This window comes from Oncorhynchus clarkii, chromosome 29, assembly GCF_045791955.1.
Source record: "Oncorhynchus clarkii lewisi isolate Uvic-CL-2024 chromosome 29, UVic_Ocla_1.0, whole genome shotgun sequence".
Lineage (NCBI taxonomy): Eukaryota > Metazoa > Chordata > Actinopteri > Salmoniformes > Salmonidae > Oncorhynchus > Oncorhynchus clarkii.
The window spans coordinates 12,720,729-12,736,575 of NC_092175.1; the positions used below are offsets into that span (position 1 = coordinate 12,720,729).

The 15,847-nt window shown below is 47.1% G+C and overlaps 1 protein-coding gene across 1 annotated transcript in view; it reads right to left on the bottom strand.

The window, feature by feature from the left end:
* LOC139388140 (rho guanine nucleotide exchange factor 28-like) overlaps positions 1–9,886 on the bottom strand; it is a 79,379-nt gene extending 69,493 nt beyond the window's left edge. The window contains exons 1-6 of the mRNA XM_071134723.1: positions 9,686–9,886; positions 5,588–5,668; positions 5,279–5,451; positions 3,076–3,169; positions 1,832–1,982; positions 1,026–1,436 (exon numbers count right to left, since the gene is read on the bottom strand). Coding sequence (XP_070990824.1) covers positions 1,026–1,436; positions 1,832–1,982; positions 3,076–3,169; positions 5,279–5,451; positions 5,588–5,668; positions 9,686–9,886 — 1,111 coding nt within the window. The remainder of the gene's footprint in view (positions 1–1,025; positions 1,437–1,831; positions 1,983–3,075; positions 3,170–5,278; positions 5,452–5,587; positions 5,669–9,685) is intronic.
* Between the last annotated feature and the right edge of the window lie 5,961 nt (positions 9,887–15,847).

Consider the following 15,847-nt stretch of genomic DNA (forward strand, 5'->3'; position numbering starts at 1 on the left):
GGGCTGGAAAATGACCGTTTTTACATGACAAAATTGCAAACTAACATGTTTGACATTTGCGCCTCCTTGGCGGAAGCGAAAATAGAGCCCAAGATGTATGTCTCATTTCCAAAAGCTTCAAATTATATTTATATAGAGAGAGAGAGAGACAGAGACAAAGAGAATGTGAAAAGGAGAAAGACAGAGCGTACTGAGATTCCTGTCCCGTAGTGGAGACCGACACTCAGGCACACAGACAATACGCGACCTTTCCGATGAGACGGGCAAGCATTGAAGAGAACAATTTACAAAACACAACCCCCCCTTACGTAAGAAGCTGTGGGTGAATTTGGCCTGTGGCTAAAATGGAGTGCTTTTCTCTATCCCCTTCACTCTTCCCTTCTCAGTATGACATTCACAGTCCAAACTAATGTCACCACGATCCTTGTGCTTTCACTAGCTTGATCGAGTTAAATAACGAGTTTTGATAATGAGTTTTGTGTGCATGTAGGCTTTCGTTTGAATCTGGCCATTGTGGTGCCAGTCTGTCTCTGCCAGATGGTTGTTCTGTTGGCCTGATTGGCAAGGTATCCATGTGGCATTGTTGTTGTGTTGCATGCAGAAACAGGCTGGCACCAGAGATGGTGTTTGTCTATAGCATTTCCTCCATAAAATGCACATGTGACAATGAACATGACATAAGCACATTGAAAAAGAGTATGTGTAGTCTGCATTATTGCCCTTACCATGGTTCCATGGCACCAGCTACAGTAAGTACAAGTTGAGTTAAGTGAGTGTTGTTCTGTGTGTGTGTGAAATGTTATGACTGAAAAATTATGGTAATCATCTGAATACGTCTGTGTAGCCAATACAGAAGCTATTGTTTTCATTGTTTTATTTCAATAATTATTTATCTTTCTGAACAGGGATAACTGTCTTGGGGCATATCTTCCTTACCGGTTACTAATTGTAATCTATATGACATAGGCCTATTGGCTAAGTGGATAACGTTGTTTTATATTGTATTGTATAGGATAGCTAGTTACCTTCTCTAGGTTGGCTGGCCTTGCCGCTCCACTCCAGAGGGTAGTCCAGGTTGGCCATGGCCTGGGTTATCCTCTCATCCATCTCCCTGAGACGACACTCCACCTCTGGATCAGGTCTGGGTCTCCCACCTCCATACCCATCCTCCTGGTCTGTCTTCCCCAGATAGTTCTCTCCTGAGCCAGCACTCCTGTCACCCTCCTTGTTCCCCTCCCCTGGAGCTGCTGAAACCCTCCTCAGGACCTCCAGGTGGCTCTGGGGACTCAGACAGTCACTATTGGCTAGCAGGTGCTCGGCCACTTCCTGTGGCAAATCACTGACGTAGTCCAGCGAGGCCCCGCCTCCACATGGCTGGGCTCTGCCCTCTGTGTGGCAATAAGCTGTGACAGAGACAGTCTCCTGAAGGTCATGACCTGTGGAGGAGAGGAGACGAACAGACGACTGATGATGGAATGTGACAACAATACGGTCTGAGAGTCCTGCTGACACCGAGGCTGTCCTAATATGGACACAATAAGACAAGAATAGTTTTCTGCTCCCAAACATGAAGATTGTGATCTAGCAACAATGTTTGGACCAACATGGTCTTCATTAAGTTAGGCAAACTACTGCTATGAATACATCTACTGGCTTTATTAGAATCCATGTTATTTATGACCTAAAATTTGAATAAAAGGGGAACTAATGATAACTGGAGGCAATGACCCTGTATCAAACTAAGGGTTCTGTTTTAACCTCAGTCAGTAGCCCTGTGTGTGACTGTCAGACTGATCTGGGATCAATGGGCACCAGGAATTGTGGGACTCACCTGGAACAGTGAAGCACATAGACTTTCCATCCTCTGTTCTCTTCCCTACTGTAACATGGGCTAGTCTGGAACCTTCTAAAACCACATAGAACTCTGTCTGTTCTGGTTCTAGATCTGGAACCTGCAGAAGAGCACACACTTCCAATTGGCCCTGAGAAGAGATATCGACAGAGAGAGAACGACAGAGAGAGAACAAGAGAAAGACAAAGAGAGAGAAAGGGGGTGGGGATAAAAAGGGTTTTACTGTGTGATATCACGATATGGTTTCATTGGTTTTCTATCTAGAGAGAAGAAAGACAGCTCATCAACACATTCCTGTGACTGTTAATCAAGGACACCATTCATAACGTTACATTATGGACTATAACTACTGTTCTCTGAAGGAATGTAACAAGGTACAATACCACTATAGGGAGTCGTACTCTCGCGACTTCGATTGAAGAACTAGAATCACACCTGACAAGGCCAATGAAACTATGGGGAATGGAGTCCCGCCTCAACGGATACTAGATGAAATGGCCCATGGCAGACCTCCCAAACCTCAACCCCGCAAGATCCAATAGACTGGGTATGAGCATCCTGCGCGCTGCTTCATGACCCTTTCCTGGCCCAGCTGTAAGCATCACCACTTGTGTGGTGATGCCCAACTCAACGCAGCATAAATATCCCCTGCAGTCAACCCTTTAAATAGCTGCCAGACCCCTGGTGGAGTGGGCCCGCACGCCGCTAGGTAACCTTTGCCCCTTCCTGCTCTATGCCACCTTAGTCTCCAGGGGCAAACTGAGTACAGGAAGGGTGTACGGATAATGTGTGGAGGTCCCCAACACATTTAACCCGAGGCCAAAGTCATGAGCAGGGAGGTCTTGTGGGAGAGGATCTTCAGATCCGACTCCAGAGTCTCAAAGGGGGCCGCACTCAGTGCCTCCAAAACCAGAGCCAAAACGCATGTAGGTGTAATAGGTTTAGAGACCAGTCAGACTGTGCACACCTTTCTGGAACAGCACAGGGGGTGGCCACCCAGTGTGGCTCTGTCAATTCCCACATGACGCCCTGAAATAACGGCCATGTACACTTGGAGAATGCCCGACCCTGCTATAAAAGCTCCTGTGGGAACATAAGGATGTCCCTCCCAGACCTCAAACGCCTACCTCTTTCACGCATACAGTTGTGGAATGAATGGTAACAATAACGTTCAGAGGTAAACCTCTAGCAAATCAGAAAATCTACGGCTTAGCGCGCCAAACCTGCCTATGTGCCTGGGACAACAGGTCCCTGCGCAACGGGAGTTGCCACGGGACCCCGCCCAACAGGTTAATGATCTCCGTGAACCAAGGCCGCCTGGGCCAATGGGGAGCCAAAAGAATCAATGATAAGCCCTCCTGGCGCAACCCTCTCCAATGTGGGCTGAATCAGCTCCACGGGAGGAAATACATAAAGGAGGCTCCGAGGCAACTGGAGCGCCAGGGGGTCCGTTCCCAATGGAGAGCTCGGGTCCCTCTGACACTGCATGTTTTCTCACGATGTGGAAAGGTCTAGGTTGGCCCTGCCCGAACCTCTCCCATATCTGGGTAACCACCCAGGTGTCTAGCCACCTAGGGCCACCCTGGATAGCAGATCCGGACCCGAGCAAAAGCAAGTGTGCCCCACTCCACAGCAACAGGGAGCGCACCAAAGCGAGGACAGCGAGACCGAGTCCCCCCCTGCTTGTTGATGTAAGCTACTGTCGTCCTGTTTTCAGGTCTGACCAGCACATGCCAGCCCAACGAGGGAGGAGAAGCCTGAGTGCCAAATACACTGTCAGAAGCTCCAGGTAATTGATATGCCAGGTGCTCTGTGCCACAGTCCATACCCCCAGAATCGAGTAGCCATTGCACAGCACGCCCCACCCTTGGAGGGGGGTGTGTGTGTGTCGTGACCACCTTGCAGAATAACACCTGACCCATGAGAACCGCTTGAGACAGTACCTGGGGGTCTCCCCACTGGGCCAGTGCTCGAAGGCATGCCAGGGACACCTGAATCGCCCGATTTAGATGAAATGTGTCCAATCCAATGGCTAGCACCCAGCGCTGGAAAGGCTGCATTAATAATAGCCCCAGGTGAACGACTACTATCATAGAAGCCATCATCCCCAGTAGGCGCAGGAATTGACGAAAACACACTGTACGCCACATCCGAACTTGGGCCAAGCAGAGCCGGAAACCAGTGCTGCCCGTGGGAATCAGCTATATCCGAATAGGTCGATCCCCAGTGTGGATCCATTGGCCTTTGCCCTGCTCCAACCTCCAGGCCTGCCACATCCTGATTATAACCTATTTTTCTAAAGCCTATAACCAACATGACTTTTAACTTAACGCTCTCATGATGGTGATGAAAAGAACCACAGCCGGGTCACGCTAACCCATCTGTGGTCTCTTGGGGATCAGGAGTCATTAGAGCAGGGCTCTGTAGCGGGATCTTTCTGAGTGACACACACACACACACACACACACACACACACACACACACACACACACACACACACACACACACACACACACACACACACACACACACACACACACACACACACACACACACACAACGTCAGGGGAGCCAGCCCTGAGCTACTGCAACAACAAGTTCAACAGCAAGTGGCCTGAATAAATAGCCTAGTAGCCTCAAAACAAGAATGACTTCGAAAAACAGAAGACGCATCTGATATGCTGGCAGGACTCACCTACACTTACAAGTGCACGCATGCACACACACAAACAAGCACATGAACACGCACACAATACCGCCTAGTTTAACTTCCCTGGTCTTTGAATAATGTACAATAGCAACTATTGGAGCTGTGTTCTGCTATTCACTGAAGTGCAAAGTAGATCCGAAGTAGAGAAACAGGTTCTAATCCTCTTACAGAATCATAATAGGACTGATAATAGGCCCTTATTAAAAACAAATGACTTCATGGATCAGCTTTGATCAAATCAAATCAAATTGTATTAGTCACATGCGCCAAATACAAGCTTACAGTGAAATGCTTACTTACGAGCCCCTAACCAACAATGCAGTTTAAAAAAAATAAGGATAAGAAATAAAAGAAACAAACAATTAAAGAGCAGCAGTAAAATAAAAATAGCGAGACTATATACAGGGGGTTCTGGTACAGAGTCAATGAGCGGGGGCACCGGTTAGTTGAGGTAATATGTACATGTAGGTAGAGTTATTAAAGTGACAATGCACAGACGATAACAACAGAGAGTAGCAGGGTTGTAAAAGGGGGGGATGCAAATAGTCTGGGTAGACATTTGATTCAGGAGTCTTATTGCTTGGGGGTAGAATCTGTTTAGAAGCCTCAGACTTAGACTTGGCGCTCCGGTACTGCTTGCCGTGCGGTAGCAGAGAGAACAGTCTATGACTAGGGTGGCTGGAGTCTTTGACAATTTTAGGGCCTTCCTCGGACACCGTCTGGTATAGAGATCCTGGATGGCAGAAAACTTGGCCCCAGGGATGTACTTGGCAGTTTGCACTATCCTCTGTAGTGCCTTGCGGTCGGAGGCCGAGCAGTTACCATACCAGGCAGTGATGCAACTGGTCAGTATGCTCTCAATAGTGCAGCTGTAGAACCTTTTGATGATCTGAGGACCCAGGCCAAAGCTTTTCAGTCTCCTGACGGGGAATAGGTTGTCATGCCCTCTTCAAGACTGTCTTGGTGTGCTTGGTACATGTTAGTTTGTTGCTGATGTGGACACCAAGGAACTTGAAACTCTCTACCTGCTCCACTGCAGCCCCTTTGATGAGAATGGGGGCGTGCTCGGTCCTATTTTTCCTGTACTTCTCAATCATCTCCTTTGTCTTGATCACATTGAGGGAGAGGTTGTTGTCCTGGCACCACACGGCCAGGTCTCTGACCTCCTCCCTATAGGCTCTCGTTGTTGTCGGTGATCAGGCCTACCACTTGTGTCATCGGCAAAATTAATTATGATGTTGGTGTCGTGCCTGGCCATGCAGTCATGAGTGAACCGGGAATACAGGAGGGGACTGAGCACACACCCCTGAGGGGCCCCCGTGTTGAGGATCAGCGTGGCAGATGTGTGTTACCTATCCTTACCACCTGGGGGCGGCCCATCAGGAAGTCCAGGATCCAGTTGCAGAGGGAGGTGTTTAGTCCCAGGTTCCTTAGCTTATTGATTAGCTTTGAGGGCACTATGGTGTTGAACGCTGAGCTGTCATCAATGAATAGCATTCTCACATAGGTGTTCCTTTTGTCCAGGTGGGAAAGGACAGTGTGGAGTGCAATAGAGATTGCATCATCTGTGGATCTGTTGGGGCGGTGTGCAAATTGGAGTGGGTCTAGGGTTTCTGGGATAATGGTGTTAATGTGAGCCATGACCAGCCTTTCAAAGCACTTCATGGCTACAGATGTAAGTGCTACGGGTTGGTAGTCATTTAGGCAGGTTACCTTAGTGTTTTTGGGCACAGGCACTATGGTGGTCTGCTTAAAACATGTTGGTATTACAGTCTCGGACAGGGAGAGGTTGATAATGTCAGTGAAAACACTTGCCAGTTGGTCAGCGCATGCTCGCAGTACACGTCCTGGTAATCCGTCTGGCCCTGCGGCCTTGTGATTATTGACCTGTTTAAAGGTCTTACTCACATCGGCTGCGGAGAGCATGATCACACAGTCTTCCGGAACAGCTAATGCTCTCATGCATGTTTCAGTGTTATTTGCCTCGAAGCGAGCTTAGAAGTAATTTAGCTTGTCTGGTAGGCTCGTGTCACTGGGCAGCTCTCGGCTGTGCTTCTCTTTGTAGTCTATAATGGTTTGCAAGCCCTGCCACATACGACGAGCATCAGAGCCGGTATAGTACGATTCGATCTTAGTCCTGTATTGACGCTTTGCCTGTTTGATGGTTCATCGGAGGGCATGGTGGGCTTTCTTATAAGCGTCCAGGTTAGAGTACCGCTCCTTGAAAGTGGAAGCTCTAGCCTTTAGCTCAGTGCGGATGTTGCCTGTAATCCCTGACTTTCTGGTTTGGGTATGTACTCACAGTCACTGTGGGGACGATGTCATCGATGCACTTATTAATGAAGCCAATGACTGATGTGGTGTACTCCTCAATGCCATCGGAGGAATCCCGGAACATATTCAAGTCTGTGCTAGCAAAACAGTCCTGTAGTTTAGCATCTGCTTCATCTGACCACTTTTTCATTTATCTAGTCACTGGTGCTTCCTGCTTTCATTTTTGCTTGTAAGCAGGAATCAGGAGGATATAATTATGGTCAGATTTGCCAAATGGAGGGCGACCTTTGTATGCGTCTCTGCGTGTGGAGTAAAGGTGGTCCAGAGTTTTTTTTCCCTCTGGTTGCACATTTAACATGCTGATAGAAATGTGGTAAAACAGATTTAAGTTTCCCTGCATTAAAGTCCCCGGCTGCCAGGAGCACCGCCTCTGGGTGAGCGTTTTCTTATTTGCTTATGGTGGAATACAGCTCATCTGTCTTAGTGATAGCCTCAGTCTGTGGTTGTATGTAAACAGCTACGAAAAATACAGATAAACTCTCTAGGTAGATAGTGTGGTCTACAGCTTATCATGAGATACTCTACCTCAGGCAAGCAATAGCTCAAGATTTCCTTAGATATCGTGCACCAGCTGTTATTTAGAAAAATACATAGTCCCCCGCCCCTTGTCTTACCAGATGCCACTGTTCTATCCTGCCGGTGCAGCGTATAACCAGCCAGCTGTATGTTGATAGTGTCGTCGTTCAGCCACGACTCTATGAAGCATAAGATATTACATTTTTGAAAGTCCCGTTGGTAGTTTAATCTTCCGCGTAGGTCATTGATTTTATTCTCCAAAGATTGCACGTTTGCTAACAGAATGGAAGGAAGTGGGGGTTTATTCGATCGTCTACGAATTCTCAGAAGGCAGCCGCCCTCTAGCCCCTTTTCTCTGCCTCTTCTTCACGCAAATCATGGGGATCTGGCCTGTTCCCGAGAAAGTCGTATATCATTCGCGTCGGGCTCATCAGACTCGTTAAATGAAAAAAAGGATTCTGCCAGTCCGTGGTGAGTAAGCGCAGTCCTGATGTCCAGAAGCTATTTTCGGTCATAAGAGACGGTAGCGGCAAAATTATGTACAAAATAAGTAAAAAAATAAGTTGCAAATAAACAAAAAAAAAACACAATCGGTTGGGGACACGTAAAACATCAGCCTTCTTCTCCGGCGCCATTGTTACATCAAAGATCATCTGAGGCCATAGTGCTTAGAACTCTGCCATTCCAACATAGAACTCTGATATTTCAACTGCCATACCAACTTTCAGCACCTATACAGCAGGCTACCTTTGGGATGGCAGGTAGCCCAGTGGTTAGAGCGTTGGACTAGTAACCGAAAGATCGAAGAATCCCCGAGCTGACAAGGTAAAAAACTGTATTTCTGCCCTGAACAAGGCAGATAATTCACTGTTCCTAGGCTGTCATTGAAAATAAGAATTTGTTCTTAACTGACTTGCCTAGTTAAATTAAAGGTAAAAATAAAAAATAAGTTGTTTTATACCTATGCACATGACAAGGCAAAGGGAACATTGATGTACATTCCAGAATGTGAATCACACGGAGGTCTTCAGGGTGGCTTTGTGTGTGTGCGCGCACATCGGAACAGAGAAATGTTACAGTACACTGCCTGAGCCACATACCTCTGAACAAATCTAGCACACTAATGACACATTAATGTAAAAGTCAAAATGACAGACACTCAAACTCGCATGGCATCATAAGCATTATAGGGACTTATTTGTAAAAGTAACCTGAATTTTTTGTGCAAACCTACTGATACCATGTATGAAGAACGATACACAAAATTGAAAGTTATCATCATGTCTAAATGTAAGTCTTTAAAAACCATGTCCCAAGGCTATTGCACTGAATGATTTTGCAGTAGATTATACTTGTATTAGTGGGTCTTCTGTGCAATATAGCCACACACATTATGTGGTAGACTTAATGTGTTTTATCATAGTTGCTTGCATCCAAAAGGCCCCATTATAACGTTTCAGGTAAGACCCAAGTGCAGACTGTGTTGAAGAAACAATGTTTATTGCAGCAATAGGGGCACGCAAACGACAGGTCAAGGCAGGCAGGGGTCAATAATCCAGAGCGGTGGGGCCAAGGTACAGGACGGCTGGCAGGGTCAAGGGCAGGCAGAGTGGTCAGGCAGGCGGGCTCAGAGTCCAGGCAGACAAGGATCAAAACCAGGAGGGCGAGAGAAAGAGAGACTGGGGAAAAACGCTGGTTGACTTGACAAACAAGACAAACAGAGAACATGGGATACACAGGGGATAATGGGGAAGATGGGCGACACCTGGAGGGGGGTGGAGACAATCACAAGGACAGGTGAAACAGATCAGGGCATGACAGTACCCACCCTCTAGAGACGCCACCTGGCAAAGGGCTGTGAGACATGGGTTTAGACACCTGAAAAGTAGGAAGTATACGGAGGGTACGGGGCAAAAGAAGATGAACAGCAGAGGGGCTAATTATCTTGGAGCGGGGGGGAAAGGTCTCGGCTTCCGGGGGGGTGTAGCAGCGGGGCTATAGTGGCGTGTCAGAGCTTCTGGCTTAACATCCTTGTTTACTGGTTGGAGTTGCGAAGTGGCCCGGGCCTTACTGAACCCCTCCCGGAGGTCCTGGTACTCCACGGGAATGGCGGAGAGATCCAGGGCAATTTCCAAGCACCCAGGAAGACGTCCCGGGGCAGGCAGAGGTGATTTCAGGCAATGAGTGTGGCAGAACGGGCTTCAGCTGACGATGGCACCAGTAGACCAGTCAATCGAGGGATTGTGTCGCTGGAGCCAAGAGAATCCCAATACCACAGGAACCAGCTGAGACTCAATTAGCAGAAATTGGATCATCTCGTTGTGGTTCCCTGACACTTGTAGGTTGATGGGGGTGGTATGGTGGGTGACCCAGCCTATAGAACGCCCGTCCAGCGCTCTAACATTCATGGGAAAGGAGAGGGGTTGAGTGGGGATGCCCAGCTCGGACGGCAGGGCAACGTCCATAAGACTCATATCGGCCCCCGAGTAAATGAGTACCTGGAGAGACTTGGACTGGTCGCCCCACAGCAGTGTGGCATGGAGATGTGGCGAGTAGGGGGGGAAGCTAAATTGTCATTAGGACAATTTCATTGCTACCAATGAGTTAGGTCTCTTGAAGTGACATAATGACCGGCAGTACCGCAATACAGACAACTCTGGCTGTTAAGTCTGCGTACCTGTTCGGCTGGAGACAGCCTAGCCCTACCGAGCTGCATCAGCTCGGGAAGAGATAAATCGGCAGTCTTCGGAGGCTCTTGGAGGAACTCGGGTAAGCTCAGATCCTCTCTGGGACGTAGACACCGGGGACTTCTGGAGTCCATCAGATGCAAGATGGGATCCTTGAATGAGCGATTGGGACCACAATCAAACCTCTTCTCCCTTCTGCGTTCCCATAGCCGTCCATCGATCCATGAGTCGAGATCCGTCGGTAGTTCCGGGGCTGCAAGCTCGTCCTTTACTTCCTCCGATACTCCGTGGCAAACAGCGCTTCAGGCTTCCAGGCACCCTCCACTGCTATCGTGCAGAATTCCACTGCATAGTCTGCAACACTGAGGGAGTCCTGCCGTAGCTGGAGTAACCTCCAGGCAGTCTCTCTCCCGGACCCTGAACGAAACGAAGTGCAGCTAGTTTGCAGTCTTTCCAGCTTCAGGTTGAAGTTTTTGCGTTAGCTGTGTTGTTGGCTAACTCCTGTGAACAACAGTGTCCTGGCGAGAGAGCCAGGTGAAATCGTTTGACATGACTGTAAGTTAGCCGTAGTTGGCTAGCTAGTAAGCAAGGGATAAGAACGTTGTCAACCAGTATGGCAATAGAACCTTTAGGACAAACGACTGGGTTGCATCCATAGATACAAAACAAAAAGACTTAACGACCGGGTCGTGTCTCTGGCAACCGAACCGATAGAACGAACAACCAGCCGGCTTGGGTAGCAACCCAAGATTTGTGTAGGGACTATATCTTGTGAAAGGATGAAATGGCATGAATAAATTCATCAAAATAAAGTTTTTAATTCAAATATGTTGTATAAAAGTGCTAATGCCCTTGAAGCCGGTGTTTGGAAGATATATTGGCTCGACTTCATCTCGGGCCGCACAACACCCGTGGCAATATATCCACCCAACACCGGCTTCTCTGGCATTATAACTTAAATAGAATCCCTCACATTCTCCTCTTCTAATGCAAATCACCAGCGGCCTGCCAGTCGTCTACCAGGTAATCTCTCATAGCCAGCCAACAAAACTGCCAGATCACCTCACACATACCACACACACACACACACACTTCCTCTCATTCAAACTCAGTAAATCGCAGTCTGAAGGTTCCACACACAGCACAAACCACAAACCACCCCTTCAGACCAGACACAGGCAGTTACACAGTGAGAACTTCTATCAATACTACCGTTTGTTCATTGTACTGATTGTGGACTTTCTGGTGTGGTGAGAGGAAAGGCTCCATGTTGTCTTTGTGCAGGACTGCTACACCATAAAACTTTTACAGGCCAGTTACAATAACAGTCTTTAAATGAGTGAAATATAGCACAGCTTACATCCACAAAGCAGAGCATTTAAGTCTGGCTCTCATTCAGAGGTGAGAGGAGCCGTGCTGCAGAGGCAGAGCTATGACCTTAGGGTGGAGACTACACTTCATCTTGTAACACAGATGTATTAGTTCAACCTTTATGGTACATTTTTGGCCATACAGACATATACCAGTGAGAGTTAAACTGAAACATGGTAAAAACCTAGTAAACTCTAGTAAGAGTAAGTGAGTATCTGTGAGTACTTTCAAAGTAACAGCGAGCACTGTACCGTTTTAAAAATGTCACGGCTCACTAGAGAATTTAAGTTCTGCAACCAGAGATAATGGTCTAAACAACAAGAGAAAACTAGGATATGAATCATGAATGTTACGTGTTCCATGTGACCCAGTCGCTTATTGCGGCCAGATTTACAGACCAAAGAGGCGACTAGGCTCTCAATAACAGAAAGAAAACGTCTTCAGGTCAACTCTGAAACACTGGTAAACTAGTAAAAACAAACTGATACTCTACTCTCATTCTGTCCTCCAGAAATCTGGCAAAACTTTAGCGACTGGCCGGCCCGGCTGGCTGGCTGGCCCACCCAGGATTCTACCACACAAAAGAAGAGAGGAAGAGAAAAAAAGGGCAGTGGGAGAGTGAGGGGAAGAGAGATAGAGGGAGAGAGTAAGAGAGACAGTAATAGAGAGAGAGAGAGAGAGAGAGAGAGAGAGAGTAAGAGAGAGACAGTGAGAGAGAGTGAGCGAGAGAGAGAGAGTAAGAGAGAGTAAGAGAGAGTAAGAGAGAGTAAGAGAGAGTAAGAGAGAGTAAGAGAGATAGAGAGAGAGAGAGAGAGAGAGAGAGAGAGAGAGTGAGTAAGAGAGCGAGTCATTACACATTTAATGAAAATAAATGAGAAGCTTTAAAAATGACCTTCTGAAAACCCACTCCTAATTCACCTCTAATAGAAAACACATGTACTGACCTTTAGAATAAACATATAGCCACTCAGGTCTGGGCCTACCTGCTCAGAACCAATAAACAATACATTCATCTTTTATAGTTCTCATTCTCTCTTTTACTGGGCCCTATTTCCTTACCACTTGAGCACACTATTTATCAAACACACACATGCTGTCTCTCTCACACACACACACACACACGTATGTATAAAATAATGGGCTTTTAGTGGTCTCAGTAGGCCTTGTCCATCTGGAGAACAGGCCGGATGTAAAGGTTTCTATCCCAGGGGAGTGTAACACACCAGGGTTAGATTTCACCTGCAGCCCAACCTCAACACAACGCCAGTCAGTCAACCACCAACCGGAGGGAGAAACAGGGAACGGAGAGAGAGGAAACGGAGAGAGGGAAAACGAAAGGGCATCGAGAGAGAGGTAGCTGAGGAGAAACATTACAGGTAGTCACACACACACACACAGAGAGAGAATGAACAACAGTATAGCAGCACTTACATATAGAGGCACTTCTCCTCTGTTCAACTCCATGTTCTGAGCATCTGATGAAACAATAAGAAGAAAAGTGACACGGTCATATATATTATTACCACCATAGTACAACTGTAATAACCAATATGTACCAACAACCCTGCATATATCTGATTAACAACACACTGGTATCATCAAAACAATGATCAGCACGCCATGAAATTATATCCCAGATTTTGTCCAAACTCCTACTCTACAGTAATTCCAGTACTGAAGCAGTTTATTAAATTGGGCAGTCAGGGCTATAGCATCACAAGGCTCTGCTCTACGTGCGAGACACAGCCTAATCTCTTCGTCCTGGTATGTCGGAACATGAGGTCTTCTATGAAACACCGTTATCCTTTCATTATTATCCCATCTCTCCTTCCATTCCCTCCATCCCTCCATATTTCTCTTTTTTTACTCCATGGGAAAGAGCGATCCAATCTGTCTGTCGGCGTCTAGACTACGTGTATTTTACCTGAACTTTCCCAGAATTAGAGAATCAGCTCAAATTGGAAGGCTTTAGTGTGCAGTCTGTCTTTGCAGGGTATGTTATTTGCCGTGTTTCTCTCTCTATTTTGTGGCAGGTTGCAGGAATGGAGGACACTGTGCTGAAAGTGTAACTTTAGCCACCTGCATACACCTGATCCGGTCTGAATTTACTCTCAGCTGTTTGTGCGTGTGAATACTGCATGACTTCAAAGTGAAAGAGAGATGCTGTCAGCCCTATAGAGGTATAGCTCAGTCTAGACAAGGGAATGATGAGAAACAACTATCAAAGAGGAAAGCAACCAATAAATCTTACTTGTCTTGTGAGTTACATTTTCCACTGTCGTTACATGATAAAAGTCCCTCAAATTACATCAAAACCCAGAGATTTTGACAGGTGATACTCAGTGGTGTGCTGGAGGGATGTCGCAGGAAATGAATATCACTGTCCTTTTCACTGACGGTTGCTAATGTAGTCAGAGGATACCCTTGTCAATAGATAAGGTGCCTGATGCCACGGGCTGGTGCGTGATTTTCATGATCCTGTAACAGGTATTGCTATTACCTGGTATTGTCACTCATGATATTATCATTCTATAATGGTGTTATCACTCTCATGGCTGCGGGGTCAGAAAGAAACTTTGGAACTATGGATATAAAACAAAACTTTCGTAATATGGGTGCAGCGTAACAGTTTGTGTGTGTAGGGTCGCTGTTTATGTGTGTCACTGTCTGATATAGAATAACCTGCATGTTCTCTTTCAAATATTTGTTTCGGTATCTCACTATGGGATATCGTTGGACAAGCCTATCACTACGGAAGGTCCAATCACACAACATCTTTCAAAGTCAGACAGGTCGAGTGGCGAATGAGGAGAGACCCTACTCATTATCAGTCCCCACGCCCGCGCTCTGGTCATTCTTGCTCTCTATAAGCTTTCCTCAGCACGACTTGGTCCTTGTCTTCCTGCTTCACTGTTCTCAGGCGAACTGCAAGGCATAACGCTACCAAACGTGAGTACTGACCGAACGGAAATATTTGCTTTGAGTAGAATTTGCTTCGTAGATACCCATAGACTTCCAGTCATTGCGCTAACGGTAGTTAGCATTGGCTCGTGAAACTACCTCTAACTTCCTTCATACTGGACACAGAGACACAAAAATCTGACTCTGGGGAAGTAGATGAAAGGCCTCATTACCAAAATCCCAAAGTATCCCTTTAATTCGAGGATAAAACCATTGTGTGTCTCTCAGAGTTATGGAACCTGCTACCCCTACTCAAGGAGAACCGAGCACAGCACCTGCCACAGCACCGGCACACCCCGGCACCGGCTAGCCATGTGGGGCTATGATAGCAGGCAAGGATACACACTTTGTGTATCACCTGCTTGGGGGAAGAACATGCACTGACGGCTCTCGCTCACCTGGTGTCCTGCATGCATTGTAAGGAGTTGCCGAGGACCGGCCTCAAACGGAGACTGCGTAAAGCAGCCCCTCCTCGAGGCTCCTCTTCCTCATAGCCTTCGGGCGAGGAGGAAACTCCACACCCCCAACCCCAGACCTCCTGAGCTCCCTCCCTCAACTTCCACCCGCTGTTTGACTAACACACAGCGGGGGAGGGGGAGCTCATTATCGAAGAGGATGACGATGACAGCATTAGTCATCTCTTCCCTGACGAAGACAATCGGGAAGAGGAACTCCAAGCCCAGGGCTCAAGGCCCTCCAGTGCCCTAAGCGGAGCATTGAAACCCAAGAAGAAGTACTGGCTTATTGATGTTTACAAGCGGGCTGCAGCCAAACTCAATATTGGGTGGAATGCACCTGAGGGGGCGGCAATGCCGAGAGGGACTGGTTCGATGAGAAGAGAATCCCTTCTCGCACAATCCCGGGGAAGCAACTCCTCCCGACGGTCCCAGCCTGTTTGGCGGAAGCCAAACGTAACAAGGAAAAGCTCCTGTACAGCAATGCCCTGACTAGGGAGTTTGCAGCTTTGGACATGCAGGGCATGGAGGTGCTGGGTTTCAGCATGCCTCCGGTTGGGGAGCAATCCTTGGCCAACCACCACAACCCCAGCTGTGTCTCCTCTCTGACCAGCATTTCCCTTCCTGGAAAGATGGAGAGCTTCTCAGTCTCAATCCTCCAGAAGGTCTAAGAGTCGGTGGCACTTTCAGTATGGACTCTTGAGTTTGCCAATGACACTGCTTTACTAATTTCATATGTATATACTGGTTTCTACTCTACTGTATTTTAGTCAATACCACTCCGCCATTGCTCGTCGTAATACTGATATATTAACTCCATTCTTTTACTTTTAGATTTGTGTGTATTGTTGTGAATTATTAGACATTACTGCACTGTTGGAGCTAGGAACACAAGCATTTTGCTACATCCACAATAAATATATGTATGTGACCAATAAAATGTGATTTAATAACACATCCC